At 42.3% G+C, this 26,133-nt stretch overlaps 1 protein-coding gene across 1 annotated transcript in view; it reads left to right on the top strand.

The window, feature by feature from the left end:
• The window catches only part of CSMD1 (CUB and Sushi multiple domains 1), a 2,644,830-nt gene that overhangs the window by 2,219,220 nt on the left and 399,477 nt on the right, over nt 1–26,133 (top strand). The window contains exons 40-42 of the mRNA XM_082250071.1: nt 51–167; nt 6,029–6,238; nt 10,514–10,702. Coding sequence (XP_082106197.1) covers nt 51–167; nt 6,029–6,238; nt 10,514–10,702 — 516 coding nt within the window. The remainder of the gene's footprint in view (nt 1–50; nt 168–6,028; nt 6,239–10,513; nt 10,703–26,133) is intronic.

The raw sequence follows: 26,133 nt of genomic DNA, 5'->3' as shown, positions 1-26,133 counted from the left end.
AGGTATGACACATATCGATTTTACAATGTTCGAATTTTTATTTCTGTTAGCAAAATGTGGTGGAACACTGATGAAAATGGCTGGAGCAATATTAAGTCCTGGTTTTCCTGGAAACTACCCAAGCAACTTAGACTGCACCTGGAAAATTTCCCTACCAGTTGGTTATGGTATGTATTTGGATTAAAAGAAAAGGGGGACCTATGCGCTGCTAATCAGGTATAAGAAAGAAGGGAGTCAGAGGGAAGTAGATGCTGGTAAGATATAAACGGTAGGACAAAGTCTGATAGGAAATCAGCAGCCAATTCTGTATTATCACAAATACTGACAAAGGTAAAGGTAGGCTATTATTTTTCGTCCATCTTGTGAAGGCATCATGCATAGTTAAACATTGAGCTATTCTATGCGTTTTTTTTCATCAGGATTTGATGCGTTTTTTTAAACGCTTTATATGATTGATTTTAGTCTTATTCATTTGAGCACTTTATGTAATTCGCGCCGATTCACCCCTCATACCTTTATGTATTTGGATTAACACTATTTCAGATGAAAGACCTGGACATAAGGATCACTGTAACAGCTTAAACCCATATTATCAATTTAAGTGGAATTAAATTGTTTTAACGGTAATTTTCTTAAAAAGGCAATTTTTAAAAAATAGTATTTAGCAGTTCTACTGAAAATGTCGTTGCTGTCACCCTCTTACATTTACCCCTCATACAGACTAAGATAGGCTGTGCTGACAGACATTCTGCAGGCACAGGCCCCCTTTTGTCACTACTATTATTAAATCAGTCCAAAGCAATGATGTGCAGCAGATGCTGGAGCAAATGTGCTGTAAATAGAGAGGAAATTGCTGATAAAATCTGGAAGAGATCTGCCAAAATAAGATGCAAATAGGAATGTAAATGTGAAAAATAAGTATTTAATAAAAAAAAAAAAAACAACAGTAATAGTATATGATATACAGAGAAAACCTATAGATCAGCTATATCTCTGGTAATGTATGTATTATTAATCAATGAAGAGTGTAGAATTAACATTTACCTATCATAGCGCAAAGCATTGTTAAAGCCCAAATCCAGGTTCCAGCCCCTGGTTCCCCCTAAAACTCCCACAAGCAGCCTGTTATGTGTTTTTTTTTTTTCTTACCTATTTTTTCCATATATCTTTAGACCAGTCATGTGACATAGGGGGTCCTCTTCCTCTTAAGATCTTCTCCTGGCAGTGGTCAGTTCTTGATTATGATGAGAACTTTGCTAATATTATGATGCAAGCATTGTTCTCTGCATCATTACACTGTAAATGCAGAGCACCTTGGTGATGCCTATCGGGGGTAGGCCCATGATGCCCTGCATTCGGAGTGTGTCCTAAGTCTTCTGGGCTGAATGAGACTGGACATCATCCATCTTGGAAAACTAAGGGCATCAAAAGGTGAATAAGAAATAACCGGGGAGGAGATGGATATTCCAGCTTGAGCTGCATTTTTTATTTTTCTTCTGTTCATTGAAGTTCACAGACATTCTTTTTGATGGATGGGTTTTATATCGCCACCTACAGTAGCAGGATGCTAGCTGCAACTAAACTAAAAGTACACCCTGAGGGCAGCCCCCTGGAGTTGGCCAAACCCCCAATTTGCAGCACAGAATCTATTTTTTCTAGAATCCTCCCCAGGATTAGGACACACTATTTTTCTCCATTCTTTTTACTTTTTTTTTCTATTTTTTTTCTTTGAGATTTTTTGTTCAAGTCAATGAAGATTTTTCTTTAATCAAATGTGGTGCTGGGTGACAGGCTATATATCATAGATCCAGGTAGGCCCCCCAGAACTGTCATCAAGTGCATGCAGATCCCCAATTATGGGGGATTGATTGCAATACCTTGGTGGACACTTATGACTGTTGGACTGGGTTCTTCCATCGCAGCACCAAGAATTGACTGATGACACCTGTGACCTGGAACAATTTAGGATGTGAGGTGTTTCATCCCCCCACCTAAATATATTTTACTGTAGTACTAAAATTCCCAGGTTAGGCTCCTTCTGGACCATGAGTATTATCCTTTTTAGGGTTGGGTACATTGGTTTACTGCATAGGTATTCCTTTGCCCTTGGGTGAGTTAAAGCCTTCCATTTGGATCTGTCTTGCAACTCTCCCCCTTCCTCATCCCTCCTTCTCACTTTTTGCCTTTATTAGTACTACGTTTGTACTAGGGAATGACACTGTTTTTGGGACATTTCCTTTTATTTTTATTAGGGGATGGAACTGTTTTCAGTCTGGGGCTGTTTTTTTCCCTACTTTTCACTGGGCACTTCTCTCCAGATTTTTGAAGCAGATTTCTGAATCAGTTTCCCTCACAGAGCCACATGTCCCTTATTACAGGCAGCAACCTTCAGCATACAAAGTGTCAGGGGTGTGTACAAGGGGCAAGAGCCTCAATGCCACTTTGTCTGCTTCCTGCACTGTTCACCCTTTGCTCTGGAGCCTTTAGGGGCAGACCTTTTCCCCACACATAGGCTCAGCTCTGTAAACTACCAGAGGACCTGCCTCCTCTTAGCCAGATTGGTACACAGAGACTTCTTACTACTCACAGTGGCACAGAAAGATTCACATACTTCCTAATGGGACAGACCAGGAGTGGTGAATGTATGAGGGGAAAAGGCTGAAACATGACAGGCAGGTAACAGAAAGGTGTCATGGGTTTCCTAAGTTAGGGGGTCTCCTTACTATATGTGCCTCCTGTGGTTCCAGAAGAATCCTTTCCCCGGGTGAACCACACTGTTTAACCTGCCAGACTCCCCTGGTCCTAGAGGTCTCAGTGTCTTATTCAGATTCAAGTAAGGTGCCATCAGGGTCCTCTGGGCCTCCTTAACTCTTTTTCTGCTACCATGGAAGGTTTTGTCTTGTGTATGGAGCAGGTTCTGCTACACAAACCCTCTACTAAGTGTCCCCTTCCTCCTGAATTTGCACCTGACAAAGTGGATGCTGAACAGTGTCCATTCCTCCTGAATCCAGAAACACCTGAGGTGGAGGCCTCTTACTCTTCACCTGAAGGTATGCCTCCATCTCACCATTTTAAGATAAGGGGATGTTTTCAGTTGTTTGAAAACTACTGACTTTCCCATATATCACACAAATTGGTTCTGGAATTTATCTCCTCTGGTTACAATACCTTTCTGACAGATTGTTTTGTTTTCCCTCCAATCAGTGCCTCTGCCTCAGCCTTTAGTCAACTTACAATATGCAATTGAAAGGCTCCTAGAGAAAGTAGTAGCCTCAGTTTTATCCTCAGAAAAATCCAAGGGCTTCTATTCACTATTCCAAACAAGGATAGTATCTGTCCATTTCTGGATCTAAAAACCCTGAGCAACTTCTTATAGGTGCACACGTTTCACATGGAGTCAATTCATTCAGTGGTAGGTTTCTTACATCAAAGGGATTTCCTGGCCTTAATCAACCTCAATGACACTTACCTTCATGTCCCCAGGAGAGATGCACTACCAATCTCTAACCTTACTTTTTGGTCTGGTGTGGGTGCCATATGTCTACACTAAGATGCTAGCTTTGTTCTTGACTTTTCTGAGCCTCTGTGGGACAGTAGTTGTGGGATATCTGGATGACCTTCTCCTATTAGCACAGTTTGCATTAGCCCTCAATTGAGATCTCTCCATTATGATCACGACCTTGGAGGAATTTGGATGGACTCAGTCTGAACCTGTTGCAAGTCAGTGCTGGTTCCATCTCCTCATTTGGAATTTGGAGTAATCATTCTGGACACTACTGTGGCCAGGATTTTTCTTTTGATGCACAAACTTCAATGACCCCTACTTTCTCTGTGGACTCTCCCCATCTGTTTCTGCATGAGAATTTTCGGTCTCATGGCGGCTCCCTTCAAAGTTGTAGTTTACACACAACATCATTCCAGAACTCCCTAGAAAAAGATTCTGGCCAAGTAGAACCAAGTTTCACTGGATCAGTCAAACTGCCTATTTTGCCCAACAAAAACATAATTGACCTAGTGGCTTCTGTCCCCACTTCCATCAGCCAGGAAGATCTTCCTTCCCTTCAATTGGCAGATCATCACCATCACCATCGGCAGTTCACATTCCTAGGATGGACATTTAGCATGCTGATTATCTGTCACCAGACTCTGAACCAAGGGGAATGGTTCCTACATCCAGACATTTTTCTCCAAATCTGCCATATATCAGAAAGTTCAGACATTAATCTCTTTGCATCCATGCTCAATTGGAAAAATATCAAGTTTATAGCCAAGTCAAAGATTCCCTGGACAAATGCGTCAGACGCTCTGGTGGCTCTGTTGCACATGTACCCCCTGATCTACACCTTACTCCCTCTAAAACTCCTTCCCTGGCTGTTACTAAGCATTCAATGAGAAGGAATTCTGATCATTCTGGTGGCTCAAGACCACGCAGAACTTGTTTCACTGATCTCTTTTGGTTGGTTGCAGAGGCTCTGTGGCATCTTTCAATCTGACCAGACCTTCTTTCTCAAGGTCCAATCTATCGCCTGGCTTTACAGTTGATGGCTTTAACAGCTTGGCTGTGGAAAACTAGGTACTAAAAGACAAGGGTGTTTCTCAGCCTGTCATTTCTATTATGCTTCATGCTCGGAAGTCCCCTTCCTTGTTTATCTACTACCACACCTGGAAGTCCTACTTCTACTACAGCGTACCTTTGGGGTTACATTCCCACAAGTTTTCTATTGCTTTCATCTTTGCCTTTCTCAAAAGAGGCGTGGATCATCGCTGGTCTCTCAACACTGTGAAGGCCCAGGTGTCTGCCTTGGCTGCTCTCTTTCAGTGACCCTTGGCTTCCTTTTCCCTCATTTGGAGTTTCCTTTCTAAACTCCTATTTGCCTTCGTAGGAGTTAACACTTGTATTGTTGTCCTTGCAATAGCCTTTTGAAAACAATCAGGATAGTCCTCTATCATCACAGAAAGTGGCCTTTATAGTCTACATCACGTCAGCGTGTTGAGTTTATAAGCTTGAAACCCTCTCTTTTAAACAGGCATTTTTGGTGTTACATAGGGATAAAGTGGTTCTACACCCCTGTCTTTCTTTCTTACCTAAGGTGTTGTCGGTTTTCCACTTGAATGAAGACATTGTTCTAACACCATTCTGTCCTCAGCCTTCTCATCTTGAGAGATGGCCCTTCATTGCCTAGAAGTAGTAAGGGCCATCAGGGTCTACCCTTCTGATACAACCCCTATTTGAAAATCGAAATCTTTATTCAATGTTCCTGATGATCCTAGGAAAGAACAAGTAGCTTCATCTACCACTATTTCCATTTGTCAAGCAATTATCCTGACTTATACTCTTTCAGGCCAAGTTCTGGTCATGGCATATGCTACTATTCTATCGGGATGCTTAGCTCATCCTAAGTTTTTCATAATTTGGCTTCAGTTGCTTAGGTTTACAAGATGGCTACTTGGAAGTTCTACGAGGTTGATGTTAGCTGTCTCTGTGGATCCCAGCTTTTGTCAGAAAGTTTTGCAGGTGGCAGTTTGAGTTCTGCTGGGGTGCAGTTCCCTGTTCTTTTGTCATTTCTGTTTATGGACTCACCCTTATTCTCTCTGGCACTGCTTTGGGACGTCTCATTCATCATGAAGTATGGCTGTGTCCTTCAATGGACTGAGTAGAGCATGCGATTTTTGTACTCACTATAAAATCCTTTCCTTCATTGAAGGACACAGAACACACCCAGTTTTATTTTGGCTTTCTTGGTGTTTATGTCCTGTACTGCTGGCTACTAACAAAATTCCTTGCTGCAGATGGGGGGTTTAGGCACCTCCAGAGGGCCTCTCCCCAGTTGTACTTTTACTTTTCACCTAGGTGGTGATTTAAAACCCATCTATCATGAGGAATGGCTCTGTCCTTCAATTAGTAGACATTTGTACTACACCTTGGGCAAATAAATCATTTAGCCTAGCTTTGGGCTTAAATTGTATACATGCATTTGCAATGTAAAATGGTACCTGTATGATTAATTGTTTCTATTTTCATTTTCAGGGGCTCACATTCAGTTTGAAAATTTTTCAACTGAGGCAAATCATGATATTCTTGAGATACAAAATGGTCCCTATCATACAAGTTCTCAAATTGGGCAGTTTAGTGGTCCTGAACTCCCATCATCATTGCTAAGCACAACTCATGAAGTTCTTATTCATTTTTTTAGTGATCATTCTGAAAACCGACAAGGTTTTAAGCTTGTATATCAAGGTAAGGAACTATGTAGGATTACAGTTAATTTTGCTTTGTGAATTTAAGTCAATTATGTTTTATATTCCTATATTATTACTTTGATTGAGATGGTTGTGCAACAGTAAATAACATAGAGTTTAGTGGTCTTGTCCTGTGTACTGTCAAATGGTCATATACAGATCAGTGTGACAGAACCATGTACCTAAGGCAGCCCATAGATTAGTATCACAGAGTGGCACATGGATAGGGGATTAGAGATTCTCTTTATTTGTCAAAGGTTAAAAGTTATAGATCAAGTCCCATTACCTATGCAATTCTAGGCATTTCTAGCCCTATGTGGACCTCAGTCATAGTATTAGAGTTAATTTGTGTTGAGTGTTTTCTTACACATAGCCCATATATTAGTTTGTTTTTTATGTTCAACCAGCGGGTTAAATGCAGAAAAACAGACCCGGTTTCCCCACCCACGTGCTTGAAATGGATGGGGAAATCCTCCTCACTGGACTATTGCATTCTGATAATGAGGAGAATTCCCTGCTACTAGAATACACTTGCAGGCTATAGTCTGAAGTGCTAATTGAGCAGAGAAAATCTGATAGAGTGGTTGTACAGAAGTCGATCATCCATGCCCATTCAGGGATTGAATTGTGTCCGGCCCCTGCTAAACTGGTTGAAAATGACTGAAAATAAAATAAATAAATCCAATCTTTAATAGTGGAATGATTCCTAAAACTTTAATTTTCTTTTTTTAGTTTTAACTACTTCTGGACCATAAGATTTTCCCCCTTAATGATCAGGCCATTTTTTATGATTCGGCACTGTGTTACTTTAACTGACAATTGCGCGGTCCTGCGACACTGTACCCAAAACAAATTGATGTTCTTTTTTTCCCATAGAGTTTTCTTATGGTGGTATTTAATTACCTGTGTGATTTTTATTGTTTGCGCTATAAACAAAAAAAGAGCGACAATTCTGAAAAAAAAAAAACAATATTTTTCGCTTTCTGCTATATAGCATTCCCAATAAAACAAAATTAAAACTCAAATGTTTTCATCATTTTAGGCCAATTTGTATTCTGCTACATATTTTTGGTAAAAAAAAATCCCAATAAGCGTATTTTGATTGGTTTGCGCAAAAGTTATGGCGTCTACAAACTAGGGGAAACATTTATGTCATTCTTATTTATTTTTTATTTTTATTAGTATTGGCAGCAATGAGCGATTTTTAGCAGGATTGCAACATTGCTACGGACAGATCGGACATCTGACAGTTTTGACACTTTTAGGGGGGACCGCCGGTGGCTGGTCGGCAAGTGGTTAATAAAGGGAAGTTTTGATACCCTACAGGGTCATTTCTGCCTATCACTCTTTTGGTAAAATCTAACCATCCCTTGCCCTGTCATTACAACCAAAGCTTTGCATTGAGTCCTGGTTAATGGATTTGTGCTTTCTCCAGTTATTTCTATGTATAGGATCTACTACAGGACTGATTACACTATAATACTAAGATTTGATGTCACCTGAAGATAGAATGATTCATCATTTTAGTAAAGGGAAGCAGGAGTAAGAATATTTCACATGGTTACATAATTTAGAAAATAATTTTCAGCAATTTGTATTTTTCTATCTGTCTACTTTCCAACTCTCTTTACACTATGTAGTGGGGGAGAGGTTCTGCTAATTATGTAACTAATCTCATCTGTATGAGCAATACATATAAGACAATGAGATCCTAATCCATAAGATTGTGAGCATGCACTTTCTTCAATGTAATACACGTTTACCATTTGCTGTTCCTGCACTGGGATGTTTTTTACGATTCTATGAATTTTCAATAAAGGATTCAAGGAAGTTCAGCGGATCCCAGATATATTCCTTTAACTCTCTACACTATACTTTAGCATATAACTGTCTATTGCTGGCTTATATAAACTTGTGGAAAAACATAGAGCAAAATATAGCACAATAAAATGCAGCTATCTCCCTAAGCATTGTGAATGAGCTCCGATAATGTGTGCATTATGTTACTATTGTTATTCTAATAAACGCCACCACTCTGTGTATAAAGAAACTTGTACTTCTCAAGGAGCACAGTAGGTGTTAATCCAGCTGCAATCATTTAGGAAAAAACAAATGATGACTGTAGAGCCTTCAACAGACTCGTTTTATTAAATAAAATAGGGTCATACAGGAGTTTAAAGTCTTTTTAAACAATTTATGCAGATAGCTGATCAAAAAGAGAGATCGTCTTCTGTTGATATTAGTTTAATATTTTATAAAGTCTTATGTGGCTATATATAGGGCTTTCTGATTAGCTTAGGTCATATGTAAATAGTTACATATGCAATATTGAATACAGGTATGTATGCACAGTATATGTATTCAGTATAGTGATTTTTGGCTTTTTGTGCTCACATTAAAGTGTATGGATGGCCAAAACCTTTTCTTTAGGTTTTGGATAGAGTGGGGAGGTGTTAAAATACGCAATTAGTTATTTTATTTTTTGTGTGCCCCTAGAGAATTTTCCCTTAACCACTTGCCGACCTCCGCCCGACTATATACGGCGGCGGTCAGCCCCTCCCAGGCAAAGTGACATACCGGTACGTCACTAGCCTGGGAGCGAATAGGGGGCGAGCTTGCGCCGCCGGAGGTGCGCTCCCGCCCCCGCTCGTACCCGAAGAAGCCGGCGTGTGTGACCGGCGGACATCAGGTCCCTCGCGATCGTCGGGTGGAGAGGGAGAAAGGCAGGCGGCTTATGTAAACAAAGCCGCCTGTCACTCTCCCCTGTGTAAAAGCACTGATCACTCGGTCCTGCTATGTAGGACCGTTGATCTGTGCTGTTACACACAAAGCCACATCCAATCACAGTAAGAAACACGCCCCTAGGGACACACTTAACCCCTCCCTGTCCAATAAAGTTAACCCCTTCCCTCCCAGTGTCATTTTTACAGTAACAGTGCATATGTATAGCACTGATTACTGTAGTAATGTCACTGGTACCCCCAAAAGTGTCAAAAATGTCAGTCAAGGATCTGATCTGTCCGCTGCAATGTCGCAGCACCGCAAAAAAAATCCCAGATCGCCGCCAGATCGCCGCCATTACTAGTTAAAAAAATAAATAAAAATGACATAAATTTCCCATAGTTAATAGCTGCGATAACTTTTGCGCAAACCAATAAAAATACGTTTAATGCGATTTTTTTTACCAAAAATATGTAACAGAAAACAAATTGGCCTAAAATGTTAAAAAATTTAAATTTTTTAATTTTTTTTTGGGGGGGGGGGGATTTCATATAAAAAAATGTGAAAAATATTGTTATTTTTTCAAAATTGTCGCTCTTTTTTTGTTTATAGCGCAAAAAGTTAAAAAAACCAACAAAAATGACAAAAATCTTTCCCTTAGTAAACGCAATAACTTTTGTGCAAACCAATTAAAATACGCTTTTTGCGATTTTTTTCCAAACATATGTAGCAGAAAACAAATTGGCCTAAAATGTTAAAAAATTTTGATTTTCACTTTTTTTTGGGGGGGGAATTTCATATAAAAAAATGTGAAAAATATTGTTATTTTTGCAAAATTGACGCACTTTTTTTGTTTATAGCGCATGATCAAAAAATCGCACAGGTGATCAAATACCACCAAAAGAAAGCTCTGTTTGTGAAAAAAAAAGGATGTCAATTTCATTTGGGTACAGTGTCGCACGACCGCACAATTGTCCGTTAAAGTCACGCAGTGCCGAATCGCAAAATAGGCCCTGGTCAGGAAGGGGGTAAAATCTTCCGGGGCTTAAGTGGTTAAGGGCTCTTTCACACAGGATGTCCATCGGACAGACTCCGTTTTTCTCAGCGGGGGATCTTATACTGGAACATTACTTTTCCTGGAACATGTGTCCACAGTTGAAGATTTCTCTTAACCTTTTGTTCTGGGGACAACTCTAAAATGTTGGACTTCTCCTTACTGTCATTCTCTGTGCTAATGGTCACCAGTATATGAAGAGGGGTGAATCTCTGTAGTAGGTGCTCAGGCAGAAAAAAACTAAAAGGTTTTGGTAGAGACATATTTTAAAACAATTTTCCCTTGTGTAATATAAGTCATTTGTAGGTCACAAATATTCTGCATTCGCAAAAATGCTGCTTGACTGTCTGGTAATTCTAAAAGATTTAAAAGGATAATTCCTGTTATTTTATTTCAGAATTATGTTTTCTCTTTTATCCCTTTTTATAAATAGTTTTATGTCTAAAGTTCCCTAAGTTTTCATTAACATTTATTGCGTGTGTTGATTTTATTTTCCAGCCTATGAATTGCAAAACTGTCCAGCCCCGCATCCATTTAAGAATGGGTACATCATTAATTCTGATTATAGTGTGGGACAATCAATATCTTTTGAATGTTATCCAGGATATGTTCTGATAGGACATGCTGTTCTCACTTGCCAACACGGTATTAATAGAAACTGGAACTATCCTTTTCCAAGATGTGAAGGTAAGTAAATTATCCTGAGAGTTTGTTTGCCAATTACTTACTTTTTAAGTGCTTTACAAAAACAGCCTTGAAAGCGTTGTTTTTTTTTTTTTAAAAAGGAAGATTAATTAAAACAGACCTTACATAGAACATAAATGTATTGACTGCTGGCTGTGAATCATCTTAGGTGAACATTGACAATTATTTCAGTAGTGTTTCGAAATAACATTGAATTTTCCAGTATAAATAGCCTGGCTTTTCTAACAAGCAATTATTTATTGTTTCTGAGATTAACATTACAACTTGCACCTTCTATGAGGCTCTCTGGAGGGAACTAAATATGATAGCATAAATAGGGCAATTTGCTTTGTGATCCATTAGCCCTAATGTTTCATTATTGTGTAAGTATTCAGCAGTCCCTCATTGTGCAATGATTGTGTCTGTTTTTCATGCTTCGCAAAACCTTTGCTGCTAAGGTTAATAATCTGAAGAAAAAGTAGTCAATAACTTCTGCAGTCACATGGAGTGAAAAAAAAAAAATAATGCTCATTTTATAGTGCCTGGCTTAAATGAAGTGTATCACACTGTACTTTCATTTAGTCTAAAGTAATGACTACATTAATTATTTGTAAAGTGGAGCATAAGTGGTTTTCATGTGTACAGTATAGAAAAAAGTTTGTAGCTTTGCTTTTTAGCTTAAACTCCCCTGTTCCTACTCATATGTAAACATTTATTTTAATGTTTTCTGCTTTTTATTTATTTTTTATAATTTTTTTGTATTGTTATCTTAAAAAATAAATAAAGGCAAAGCTGTGCTACTCCGAACCAATAAAGTGACCATAAAGTATTAGTGCAAAACACCCTATAAAAATGTATTACAAAAGGTGGGCAAGAAAAAAAACTCAAAAATAGTATCTGTGTGAATACACTGTGTAAAAAACACACAACACAAAAACTGCTCAGTAATTTATTTAAAAATAAGTACCCCCTAGGGGTTAAATATGCTGCAATCCAGTGTGTTATAGGATATGTGCGATAATGTTGTTATCCTCTATGGATATTATAGAGATATACAGCCTAAATGTGTAGCAAAAACCCTAAAACACAGCAGTGTGCACAAAAAAAGCAATAAAACAATAATGGTGTCACCCTGTGCAAAATATTAAAGTCAGCCATAAAATGCAATGAGTGTTAATGAGTATTACAGTATTATAAGGGAAAACCTCCTAGATACATACATACATACGCATATGTTGATATTGTAAAAATTTGATGGCAACATAAATGACACCCTTCTGGTGGTTAGCAAAACTAAAAGTAACTATAATAAATGTCCATACATTTATCCTGTAAATCTGTGCTAAAGTTCACATATATTAAGTGTGTGCTTGATAGAGTGCCCTTCTCCTTTAAAACCCATGCAGTGACTGGATGCTGTTTATAACACCTTGTAAATCCTTTACCAGTAAGGATGGCAGCTCACCTCAAAGATTGGATCTAATAAATATAGGTCTAATGCTCATCGCCCTCTTTGAGTTGGGATCAACTCAAATCCTGATATTTCTCCACTAGGGATGGGCCGAACACCTCCCTGTATAGAACTCCCAAACGGGAAATGTTCTACCCCAATCAGCAAACTCAGTTGAAGTCTATAGGAGCCGAACATAAAAAATAAAAAAGGGCCCATTTTGAAGGTCTGTATGCAAGTAATTTGTCATAACAGGGGTATGGGGGCCTGGGAACTGCCCTGGGGACATCAATAAATAAAAAAACAAAAAAACAAAACATAATTTTTTCAGGAACAGTGATTTTAATTATGCTTAAAGTACAACAATAAAAATGAAAATGTTCCTATTAATATGGTTCCTGGGGGGCCTTCCATAATGTGTCTGTAAAGTGGCGCATCTGTAGCATGCATAAAACATTCTACAGCAATAATAAAATTTCTAAAGAAAAAAAAATAATCAAATCCCATTAAAAGTGACTCACAGTTACAATTGTTGGCACCCGGCTTTTGAAAAAATAAAGATGTCATGTGACGTCACATGATGTTAGAAGGGGACAGTGCCACCGGGTGATGTAGCCAGGTGGCCCCTTACCTTACCTTACCTCTATAAGAAATGTCAAAGCGCGGAGCGGGCATAGGCAGGAGGCCTAAAAAAAATGTCTCATGTGGTTATTAGTTTTGTTCACTTTTTTGGTGAATGGGTAGGGGTACTATGTACCCGATACCCATTCACAAGGGGGGGGCGGGATCTGGGGGCCCCCTTGTTAAACCCCGACAACCACAGTTCAGGGTTGTTGGAAAGACAAGGTGCTTTAGCATGGGGGGAAGAGCCCCCCACCCCAAAACTCAATCCCCCCTTTCCTGACCTGCCAGGCTGCATGCCCAGATAATAGTCTGGTATGGATTTTAGGGGGGACCCCACGCCATTTCTTTTAAAATTTGGCATTGGATTTCCCTCTAAATCCATAACAGACCCGAAGGGGCTTCCCAGCCTTAACAAACAGCTTACACTGCACCCTGATTGGGCAAAGCTTTGCAGCACTCAGTGTATTGCAGGGTGTTTGTCAGGGCAAACACCCAGCAAACACCCTGCAAATTTGGGTGTTCAGCAAACAGCCAAACAGGAAAATGTTTAGCCCAAACTCATGCTCAGGCCCAATTGTTTGCCCATCCCTAGGTCAGCTGGTGTATATAAATCTATCCCCTAAAGCAGGGATATGCAAACTGTGGCCCTCCAGCTGTTGCAGAACTACAAGTCCCATCATGCCTCTGCCACTGGGTGTCATGCTTGTGGTTGTCAGAGTCTTGCTATGCCTCATGGGACTTGTAGTTCTGCAACATCTGGAGGACCACGGTTTGCATATCCCTGCACTAAAGGTTAGGTACATGTGCTCAAAGGAACAAGAAAGGAACCATCATTGTGCAAAACAACCATAAAAACTTGCAAAAGATTTATTAAAAGCTTCTTATAATACACTTACTTTTAGGTGTGCAGGAAATAGGGCACACAGATAAAAAACATGTGCAAGTGGACTCTGGCCCCTTAGAAAGCATAAAACATAGGGATACACTTCCTGGATTGTGGATAATGTCATTAGTTCCCGTCCCCCTGACTCCTGACATGTTTCATTATGTGACTATCAAAAGTCAATCTTAAAAAAAAAAATCTGCCAGATTAACAATATTCCAAACATGGAAAACAACCGGATCCACCTAGAGGGCAGACTAGCTACTATGGACTTGTTTGAAATGTATTCACACGGGTGATTATGTTTAGCACCACTATCTACTTCATGATTTGTTTTCTTGTTTGGGTAGATACGATTTTAATATTCCAAACATACCAAACCAGTGTCTGAAACCATAACCAAAATACACAGATCTGTAGTGATTCAAACTGAATAAATGTGTAATAAATTCAAAATAGCCACACATGAAACACAGTCCCAAAGCCAGTCCTTTACATCAGTGTCTGTGATAGATCACCAATAGTGATGAGCCGAACACCCCCCGGTTTGGTTTGCACTAGAACACCGTGAACGAGGAAAAAGTTTTTTAGAACTTTCGAACTCCATTGAAGTCTATGGGACTTGAACATGAAAAATCAAAAGTCCTCATTTTAAAAGCTTAAATGCAAAGTTATTGCCCAAAAAAAGTGTATGGGGGTCCGGGTACTGCCCTGGGGGACATGTACCAATGCAAATTATTTTTTTTTTAAATGATCATTTTTACAGGAGCAGTGATTTTAATGATGCCTAAAATGAAACAATACAAATGAAAAATTCCTTTACATATCATGGCTTGGGGTCCCCTTAATGTGCCTGTAAATGTGCCATGTTTGTAGCCTTCTGCAGCAATACTGACATTTCTAAAGGAAAAAATGTCATTTAAACTTGCTTGCGGCTATAATGTATTGTCGGCTCCCGGCAATACAGACAAAGAACCATGAAAAAAAAGGTGTGGTGTCCACCCCAGCAGTCCATACCAGACCTGGGTCTGGTACGGATTTTAAAGGGAACCCCACACCAAAATTGAAAAAAGAAAAAGGCGTGGCATCACCCCCAAAATCCATACTAGACCCTTATCTGAAAAGGCAGCCTGGCTGGTCGGGATGGGGTGGGGGGGACAAGCGAGCACCCCCCCTCCTGAACCATATCAGGCCGCTTGCCCTCAACATAGGGAGGGTGCTTTGGGATGCCTCCCAAAGCACCTTGTCCCCATGTTGATGGGGATAATAGCCTCTCCCAGACAACCTTGGGCTGTGGTTGTCAGAGTCTGCGAGTGGGGGCTTATCGGAATCTGGAAGCCCCCTTTAACAAGGGGGCCCCCAGATCCCAGCCCCCCTCCCTATGTGAATGGATATCAGGTACATTGTACCCCTACCTATTCACCAAAAAGTGTACAAAAAAATAAAGAAAAAAGCCAAGTCCTAAAAAAAAAAAAAAATTGTGTTCCCCCCCTGTAAATCTATCGTCAATCACATCGCCCGTCACACCCATAAGTTAGGGGGAAAAAAAGACGGTCCTGCCTCTTCCCACGCCTCCCACATAATGAGCTGTTTGAGCTATGACAGCTTTTTTATAGGAAAGTGGCGGGGACACCCGATTACATCACTCAGGGGCACCACCCCTTCTAACGTGATGTCAGTAATTTATTCACTGCACCAGCACAGTGCATTATGGGGCGCTCGTGAGATCAGATTCCTATAAAAGAGCTGTCACAGCTCAAACAGCTCATTACGAGGGAGGCGTGTGAAGAGGCGGGAGAGTCTTTTTTTTCTTTCTATTTTTCTCATGTGCAGGCGACGTAATTTACGATGGATTTACATCAGGGGACACTATTTTTTATTTTCATTTTTTAATAAAGGACTTCTCAAATACTGGCTTTTGTCTTTATTTTTTTTTCGTACACCTTTTTGGTGAATGGGTAGGGGTATGATGTATCCAATATCCATTCACATAGGGGGGCTGTGATGTGGGGTCCCCCTTGTTAAAGGGGGCTTCCAGATTCCGAGAATCCCCCCCACCCAATGACCTCAACAACCACAGCCCAGGGTTGTCTTGAAGAGGCTCTTGTCCCCATCAACATGTGGACAAGGTGCTTTGGGGGGCACCCCAAAGCACCCTCCCCATGTTGAGGGCAAGCGGCCTGGTATGGTTCAGGGGGGTGCTCAATTACATTCAACTTGAACTCGAAGCTCATCCCTAATCACCAATAGTGTCCTTGCTTTGTGCACTAGTCCAAATCATTTGGTGAAGGAGGGATTATGGTGTGGGGTTGCTTTTTAGGGGTTGGGCTTGGCCACTTACTTCCAGTGAAGGGAAGGCAGCATACCAAGACATTTTGGACATTTTCATGCTCCCAACTTTGTGGGAACAGTTTGGGGATGGCCCCTTCCTGTTCCAAAATGACTGCACACCAGTGCACAAACAAGGTCCATAAAGACATGGATGAGTGAGTTTGGGGTGGACGAACTTGACTGGCCTCAACCTGAACACCTTTAGAATGAATTAGAGCAGAGACTGTGAGCCAGGCCTTCTCTCCAACATGAGTGCTTGACCTCACAAAAGTGCTTCTGGAAGAATGGTCAAATATTCCCATGGAAACACTCCTAAACCTTGTGGAGAGCCTTCCCATAAGAGTTGAAGCTGTTATAGCTGTAAAGGGTGGGCCAACTAAATATTGACCACTACAGACTAAGACTGGGATGCCATTAAAGTTCATGTGCACATAAAGGCAGGCATCCCAATATAGTATAGTTCTCTAATGGGAGTGAACTGTTAAGTTGTAACTTTGCTGTCTCAGAGGACAGCAAAATGTCCTGCTAAAGCAGCCCAAAGATTATGCAGTTTTACTACACCACTGCCCCATATGTCTCCGGATGATATCACCAGATGGCCACGCCCCATGGCTATATAAGAAATGGCACACTGGAGCTAACACAACAGTGGGAGCTAATGGAAGGAGAAGAACCAGCAGAGGAAGAAGACAGTGAAGGGAGAAGAAATGGAGGAAGAACCATCGGAAGAGGATAGCAGAGGGAAAAGAGCTGGAGGAAGAAAAACGGAGAGAAAAGACATCAATGGAGAATGAAGACACATTGGAGCTGCTACTACTATTATAATTTTCTTTTTTATTGGGGGTTTTTGACATAGTTCAATGTTAACATTGCACATGGTAAAATTTGTGTGATTTAATATAAATGCACAGAGCAACTTCACTTTTATATATTGTTTATCTTTGTGTCTATCTCACATTTGAGTTGCTGCTTTTTTGATTATTTATTATAGTGCAGTTTTTTCCCCTTATATTGATTTGTACATGTCATAGGACATAGGACATGTGCTCCCAAAGTATATCGCACCAGTGTGAACCAGGCCTGAAAGTCTATGTAGTGTAGTTTTGTAGAGAGTAAAAAAATTATTATTACCTCATTGTTTTTATTGGTGACCATTATTACTGGCACAAAAGATGATGGGAAACCAAAATGTTATAGTTTTCACTAGCACAGGAGGTGAGGATAAATCATCCAATCAGGAGACCTGTTCAGGGACAGCTGTTAACCACTAGCCGACCGCTCACGTTGCTGCTACTGCAGCAGAGCGGCTCGCTTGCCGCCGGAGGCTCGCTCCTGCTGTATTCAGACACAGTGGGAGTCGGGCCAGGGGAGGAGAGGCGGTGATCACCGCCGCTCTTTCCCGATCATCGGGGAAAGAGTGAGGAAATGCGCCCAGTTGTGTAAACAAAGCGGGCGGATCTCCTCTGTGACAGGCAGGGACAGATCACAGGATTCAGCATAGCTGAATCTGCGATCTGTGTCTGTGTCACACAACCGCCTCCCCCCACACACGTCAGTAAGAATGAGGCACACATTTAACCCCTTGATCACCAACAGTGTTAACCCCTTCCCTGCCAGTGTCATTATGACAGTAACAGTGCATATTTATAGCACTGAATACTGTAGTAATGTCACTGGTCCCCCCAAAAGTGTCAAAAAATGTCAGTTAGGGGTCCGATCTGTCCGCTGCAATGTCGCAGTCCCGCAAAAAAATCGCAGATCGCCACCATTACAAGTAAAAAAATAATAATAAAAATGACATAAATCTTTCCCGTAGTTAGTAAACGGAATAACTTTTGCGCAAACCAATCAAAATACGCTTATTGTGATTTTTTTTTTAACAAAAATATGTAGCAGAAAACAAATTGGCCGAAAATGTAAAAAAAATTTGATTTGTAAATTTTTTTGGGGGATATATCAGAATGTGAAAAATATTGTTTTTTTTTTTTTTTTCAAAATTGTCGCTCATTTTTTCAAAAATGAAAAATCGCACAGGTGATCAAATACCACCAAAAGAAAGCTCTATTTATGGGGAAAAAAAGGAAATGAAATTAATTTAGGTACAGAATCGCACGACCATGCAATTGTCCGTTAAAGTAATGCAGTACCGAATCGCAAAATATGGCCTGGTCAGGAAGGGGGTAAAATCTTCCAGTCTTAAAGTTGTTAAAAATACAATCATTGAGAATTTTTTTGTCAAAGACATGTAGCTAAAAACATTTTGGCCTAATTATATGCCAAAAATTGAATATATTGAATATTTTTTAACTGTCAAAGTAGAAAATGTCAATTTTTTCGCAAAATTTTCACTCTTTTATTAATATCGCAAAAAATGAAAAGCGCAGAGGTGATCAAATACCACCAAAAGAAAGCTCTGTTTGTGGAAAAAAAGGACATAAATTTTGTTTGGGTACAGGTTTGCATGACCGCGCAGTTGTCAGCTAAAGTCGCGCAGTGCCAAGTTGAAAAAAGTGGCCTGGACATTAAGCAGGAAAATCCTCCGGGGCTAAAGTGGTTAAGGAGGGAAAAGTTATGTGTCTCCTTGACATAAAGAGAAGGAAAATCTCCCTAGCAGTGCATCTATAAAGCTGACAAGGCTTTAGGCTCCATTCACACCTGGGCGTTTTCAGCTCCAAAAACGCTCAAAAGAAACGCTTCCAAAACGCCCAACAAGTAAAACCCCATTCATTTAAATGGCCCCTGTTCACATCTGAGCGTTTTGCAAAACGCCTGTAGCTGAAAAAAGTACATGAGCTTCTTTTTGGGATGATTACCAGCGTTTTTTATAGATGTCAATGAAAAACGCCTGAAAAAAATTGCGGTAAAATCGCGGTAAAAAACGCTACGCTCAAGTGTGAATGCAGCCTTAATGTTTATATATATATATATATATGTATATGTATACACACTCACTAGCCACTTTATTAAGTACACCTTTTTAATTGCCTAGTAACACAAATTGCTTATCAGCCAATAACATGGCAGCAATTCAATGCATTTAGGCATCTAGAAGCGGTCAAGACAATTTGATGAAGTTGAAGCCAAGCATAAGAATTAGGGAGAAAGGGGATTTAATTGACTTTGAACATGGCATGGTTGTTGGTGCAAGATGGGCTCTGGTCTAAATATTTCAAAAACTGTTGATTTTCTGGGATTTTCATGCACAACCATCTCTAGGGTTTACAGAGAATGGTTCGAAAAAGAGAAAATATCCAGTGAGCGGCAGTTATATAGACAAAAATGCCTTGTTGATGTCAGAGGTAAGAGGAGAATGGGCAAACTGGTTCCAGATGATAGAACTCAGTAACTCAAAAACACACTGATTACAACCAAGGTATGGAGAATTCCATCTCTGAATGCACAACACATCGACTCTTGAAGAAGATGGGCTACAGCAGCAGAAGACCCCACCGGGTGCCACTCCTGTCAGCTAAGAACAGCAAACTGAGGCTACAATTCGCATAGGCTCACCAGAATTGGACAATAGAAGATTGGAAAAACATTGCCTGGTCCGAGTCTCTTTTTCAGCTGTGACATTCAGATGGTAGGGTCAGCATTTGGCGTAAACAACATTAAAGAATGGATTCATCCTGTCTTATATCAACAGTTCAGGCTGGTGGTTGCTTAATAGGGATGGCCTTGCGGTTCACCCGGCAGTCAGTTCGCGGCAAATTTTGCTTGTTCGCTACCCTCCAAATTTGCGAACACATGGCATCGTTCGCGGCGGCCATATTTGTTTACATTGGGGAGAACTTTGACCCGTGACACAGCCGTCAGGTGGAACGGGACAGCCAATTTAAACATTCCAGCACATGGACAGTCCCCCTACCCTATAAATAGACCCAATCTGACAGCCATTTCACATTCTGCTTTCTGCCAGTGTAGGGAGAGGTCTGCTGTGCTCGTCAGGGAGAGTTTGCTAGACACATATAGCGTTGTGAAGATCCACAAAAGTCCTTTCCAGGGCTGGTATTTATCGGTATAGGTTTACTAGTATCTTTTGAGCTTAGGGAGAGGTATCCAGTGGTTGCTTTAGGAGCAGTTAGAGATCGGCTGCAGTCACAAATCTATCTGTCAATGTCCACAAAAGTCCTTTTCAGGGCTGGTATTTCGGTATAGGTCTAGTATCTTTTGAGCTTAGGGAGAGGTATCCTGTGGTTGCTTTAGGGGCAGTTAGAGATCGGCTGCAGTCACACACAAATCGCTCTGTCAATGTCCACAAAAATCATGTAAAGTGCTCCAATGTCATTCTAGGCTCTATTACAGTCTCTTTACTATAGGGGCAGGTATCCAGTGGTTGCTTTAGGGGCAGTTAGAGATCGGCTGCAGTCACACACACATCGATCTGTCAATGTCCACAAAAGTAATTTAAAGGGCTGCAAATTTTTTGGTATTGCTGTGCAGTGCACTAAAAAGGGGGGGGGGGGTTAATCCACAGTATAATATACTTTGTAGAAAGCATATTATAGTGGATTAGTAGTATTATTGTGCACTGTGCAGCATTGTGACAGGTATGGTGGTGAGACTGAGTGTTTCTGCAGCAACACTACACACAGTGACAAAATCCCTGGCCAATTAGTTGTAGAACTAGTGTGACAGACCAGTGGCCCCCCAATAGCACATATTGAAGTGGGGTGTTATCTGACTGAGTAGACTTTTACAAGTGTATTTGTGTCCTGCAACAACATTGCCTCTGTTGCTGTGTGAAGTCTGATACACACAGCGCCAAACTCACTGGCCAATTTTTTCAACAACTGGTGTGATAAACCAGTGGCCCCCCAATAGCACATATTGAAGCGGGGTGTTATTTAAGAGTATACCTTTCTAAAAGAGTGTATTTTAGTCCTGCAAAAAATTGGCCTCTCTTGCTGTGTTGACTGTGCTACACACAGAGACAACAGTTACTGGCCAATTATTTGTAGAACTGGTGTGATAGACCAGTGGCCCCCCAATAGCACATATTGAAGCGGGGTGCTATCTACCTTTTTCCAGATATACTGCGATTCTCTTGAGACTTTTGTCACAGGGTAATTAAAAAACATGACAGGCACAGGAAGAAGCAGAGACATACGCAGGGGTGGTAAGGGTAGGGCAGGAGCAATAGGCAGGAGCCTAACTGCGAAGTTTCAAAAGCCACGTGCAATTATGACAAAGGACACACCAGACTTGGTTGAGTGGGTCACTCAGCCTTCCTCTTCTGCACCCTCCTCATCCTCTCTGTCTGCACCCTCTTCACGCTCTGCTGTGTGCACCCCCAAAGACACCACCACCACCAGCACATACCCTCCACTTGAGTCACTGGAATTATTTTCCGATCCATCACAAGAGGTTTGCGATGCACAGCCATTGTTGGCATTGGATCAGGAAGAGGAGGTAGCAACAGCCGCCACTCAGCATTCTGACAACAGTACCCAGATCAGCTCAAGGAGGTTGGTCCCCGCTGTTGCTGCCTACTCCAAGATCTCGAATGTTAGTGGTGGGGAAGATGATGTGGATGATGACGAGTCTATGGACATCACATGGGAGTCCACAAGAGAGGAAGAGGAAGGGAGTTCAGAGGGAGAGATGGACCGGCAGATAGGGAGGAGAGGCAGGCAGAACTTGCATTGCACAAGAGGTAGAAAGCAGACTGCAAATGTATCAGGAGCAAGCCATCAACCATGTACAGTCACATCTGGCGCTCCCAGGACGCCGGCACATGGCTTTGCAATGTGGGCTTTTTTTAATGTGTCCGTTGCTGACAACAGTGTTGCCATCTGCAGCCTTTGCAGTCAACACATAAGTCGCTGTAAGCCCAACACTCACCTAGGGACAACCACCTTAAGAAGGCACCTAAACTCCCATCACTGAGTCCAGTGGGAGCAACACCGTCAGAAGTTGAACCCAGAAATGCCACACTCCAGGCTCTCACCATCCAGCCCCTTCTCCTTCTCCTCTCTCCTCACATTTGCCCTCCACTCCACCTTCCATGATGCCGTTGTCACGTTGTTCTGGAAAAAGGCAAGCTTCTGTGGTCCAAATGTTGGAGTGGAAAAAAATGATGAAGCCGGATAACCCTCTTGCCCAACGTTTGACTGCTGGCTTGTCGGAACTGATAGCCCGCCAACTACTGCCATATCAACTGGTGGACTCGGAGGCCTTTCGTAAATTTGTGGCCATTGGAACACCACAATGGAAGGTCCCAGGCAGGAAATATTTCTCGCAAAAGGGCATTCCAGAGCTGTATGGCTATGTTAAGCGGCAAGTGAATATATCTCTGGCACACAGTGTTGGTGCCAAGATACATCTGACCACAGACACATGGTCTATCAAACACGGGCAGGGAAGGTATATCACTTTTACTGCCCACTGGGTGAACCTTCTGATGGCCGTTAAGCATGTAACCCTTGGCACCTTAGATTTAGTTGTACCGCCATGGATTGCAAGCAGGCCTGCCTCTTCTTCTCCTCCTACATCATCCTCCCTCTCCTCCTCGGCTGACTCCTCCTCTTCCGCTGCTACCCTCTCTTCTCCTGCACTGCCCAAGATCCCCAGAACCTATTCCACATGCCAGGTGAGACGTCGCCATGCTGTGCTGTGTCTGTTGTGCCTGGAAGCCAAGAGCCACACTGGTCCTGCACTCCTTTCAGCTTTGCGTTCACAGGCAGATCAGTGGCTGACACTGCTGAATTTGTCAATTGGTAAAGTGGTGTGCGACAATGGTGCCAATCTGCTGAGCGCGCTGAAACAGGGCAAAATAACACACGTGCCATGCATGGCACATGTCCTGAACTTGGTGGTGCAGCGATTCGTTGGCAAAATACCCTGGGGTCCAGGACGTCTTGCGGCAGGCCAGGAAACTCTCGGGCCATTTCCGAAGATCTTACACAGCCATGGCTCGCCTTGCTGAGATTCAGCAGCGACACAACCTGCCCTTTAGGCATTTTATTTGTGACTGCCGATGCGATGGAACTCAATGTTGCATATGCTCGATAGGCTGCTCCAGCAGAAACGTGCAGTTAATGACTACCTGTTCGAACTCGGCGGCAGGACAGGTTGTGGGGAGCTTGGGTATTTTTCACCTGACCAGTGGCTGCTCATGCAGGACGTATGCAGACTTCTGCAGCCATTCGATGAGATCACCAAACTGGTCAGTCATGGCCAGGGCGCCATAAGTGGCATCATACCTTAGGCCTTCTTTCTGGAGTGTGCATTGCATTGTGTCATTGATCAAGCCGTCGAGGAGCAGGAGCATGAAGATCAGGAAGTCGCAATGTTGGATGAATTCCCAGGGGGTGCTACTCCATCTGAGACAAATCAACAGCAGGAGTCTGAAGAGGAGTCAGAGGAGGAGGATGGTGCTGGGGGGGATGAGGAAGAGCAAGAAGTGCATGCTTTAAACCTTTCTGGGATCCCTGGTGTTATCCGTGAATGGGGGGAGGGGGAGGAGAACGAGGACGACATTATCCTGGATGATGAGCTGGAAGCAGGCCGCTATACCGCTTCCAGTTTAGTGGGAATGGGGGCCTACATGCTGCAGTGTTTTAAGGGGGACCCCTGTATAAAATGCGTAAAGGCCAAGGACCAGTACTGGGTGGCAACATACTTAGACCCCCGGTACAAACACAAAATGGCGGAAATGTTACCACAATCACAGAGGGCAGTCAGAATGCAGCACTTCCAGGCCTTGCTGAGGGAAATGCTGCATTCTGCTTTTCCGTGCGCTGGCAGAGGAATGTCCAGTCATAGAGAGACAGTTGCGGGTAGCAATCCAACAGCGCATGCAAGAAGAGGGCGGTTGGAAGATGTCTTGGTCACTTCAGATATGAGATCCTTCCTTTAGCCGAAACCATCAATCCAGCATGAGGGAATGCCTAGACCGACAGGTGTCCGACTACATCGGTTAACGGCCGATGTGGAAGTTCTGAGGAGTGATGAACCCCTGGACTACTGTGTTGGCAGGCTTGACCTCTGGCCAGCACTTGCACAATTTGCAATGAAAATGTTGGCTTGCCCCCCGTCCAGTGTCCTGTCCAAAAGGACGTTCAGTGCAGCAGGGGGGATCGTGACCGATAAGCGCACTCGCATAGCTCATGACAGTGTAGACTACCTCACATTTATAAAAATGAATGTGGCATGGATCTCTGAGGAATTCAACACATGTGACCAGTAGACCAGGTTTCATCGAAATTCCTCCACCCACAACAATTCCTGGTCCTTGGCTTCGCTACATACAGCGGCATAAAAGGCATTTCATGTCCATTGAATGGCAAGTTTTAGGGGACTTTCAGGGCCGACAATTATTTTTTCTGTGAATGCCTAATGTACCACCAAATACTAAGTTCTTTGCTGTCAGTTCAAACTATGTGAGCTAGTTTTTGGAGCCTATACAGGCTGACACTTATGGTTCTGTGTACTGTGAACGCCTATTGTACCGAACATCAGCGGCGACGGCCCAACATGTACACTGCGCATGTGCCGCCGCTGCTCAGGAAAGCCAGGGAAGACGGCGCATTGCGCAATGACATGTGGCGCTGGGTGGCACCATTTGTAAATGTAAGGTGCCTCAGCGATGGGTAAGTAAGACCCCTGTGCAGCCTCTGCATATCCTGCACCATGCCATCAGCCCTGCATCAGGCCCTCAGCCCTGCATCTCCTGCACCATGCCTGCAGCCCTGCATCTCTTGCACCATGCCCTCAGCCCTGCATCTTCTGCACCATGCTTTCATCCCTGCATCCCCTGCACCATGCCCTCGGCCCTGCATCTCCTGCACCATGCCTTCAGCCCTGCATCTTCTGCACCATGCCTGCAGCCCTCCCTCTCCTGCACCATGGCCTCAGCCCTGCATCCCCTGCACCATGCCCACAGCCCTGCATCTCCTGCACCAAGCCCGCAGCCCCTGCATCTCCTGCACCATGCTTGCAGCCCCTGCATCACGCCCGCAGCCCCTGCATCTCCAGCACCATGTCCACAGCCTCTGCATCTCTTGCACCATGCCTGCAGCTTCTTCCTCTCCTGTACCATGCCTGCAGCCTCTGGTATCTATTTTTATTTATGAAATTTACCAGTAGCTGCTGCATTTCCCACCCTAGGTTTATACTTGAGTCAATACGTTTTCCCAAGGAAAAACAAAATTCGGTGTAAACGAAAAAAGAACTGCGCAAATGGAGTGATATTTAACAATGAATATATAAATGTGAAAAATTAGGGAATTTCTTCCTCTAGCGAGCAGCAATAAAAACGTGAAAACGCAATATGTGATAGTGAATATGGGTTATTGCGCTCAGCAGTATACTCACAATAAAGTGCTAATGCATAAATAACATAAACATATGAACCAATTATTTAAAGGTGGATATTCCAATGAATATAGCAATAATAATAATAATAAACATAGTCCTTGAAAAGTGCTCAGTGCAAACTTTAAGTTCCAGCAGCAAATACAATTGGACTTGATGTGAAATGCCTTCACCAATCACCATACACCCAGTGCTCGGATAAAATAGTTCTTACCAAAAGAAGTTGACCCCTTAGTTATAGGGGGTCATGATCGCAATGTATCTCCACAAGAGCTCCAAAATCTCCTATTACAGTCTTCACATCCAGTGTGTGATAAGCCAGAAGTAAACAGATGACTCCGAGACTCCGGACAACATGTCATAAGAAATAAGGAAACTCCAATAGCGTAATATTGCCATATAAAGAGATTTAATAAAAGGTAATGCACTTACTCTATAGTGGTAAGTAGGGTTGAGCGGACACCTAGATGTCCGTGTTCGACGGGTTCGGCCGAACTTTAAAAAAAAGTCCGGGTCCGTGTCCCGGACTTTTACCGAACTTTTCCCGGACACCGAACCCCATTGAAGTCAATGGGGACCCGAACTTTAAGGCACTAAAATGGCTCTAAAACACCAAAGGAAAGGGCTAGAGTGCTGCAAATGGCAGCAAAACGTAATTAAGAGCATGGCAAGTGCTCTGCAAACAAATGTGGATAGGGAAATAACTTAAAACAACAAAAAAAAACAGAAAAATAAAACAATGTTCTTCTTCATCTCTGAAGGACGAGGCCCATATGGAGTAGGAGGGAGGTTGAGGTGGTGGTGGATGTGGCGGTGACATAGGCGTGC

The sequence above is a fragment of the Pelophylax lessonae genome (genome assembly GCF_965119305.1).
Source record: "Pelophylax lessonae genome assembly, chromosome: 3".
Lineage (NCBI taxonomy): Eukaryota > Metazoa > Chordata > Amphibia > Anura > Ranidae > Pelophylax > Pelophylax lessonae.
Note: the sequence above shows the minus strand (reverse complement) of the source record. Positions and strands in the feature narration are given on the sequence as shown.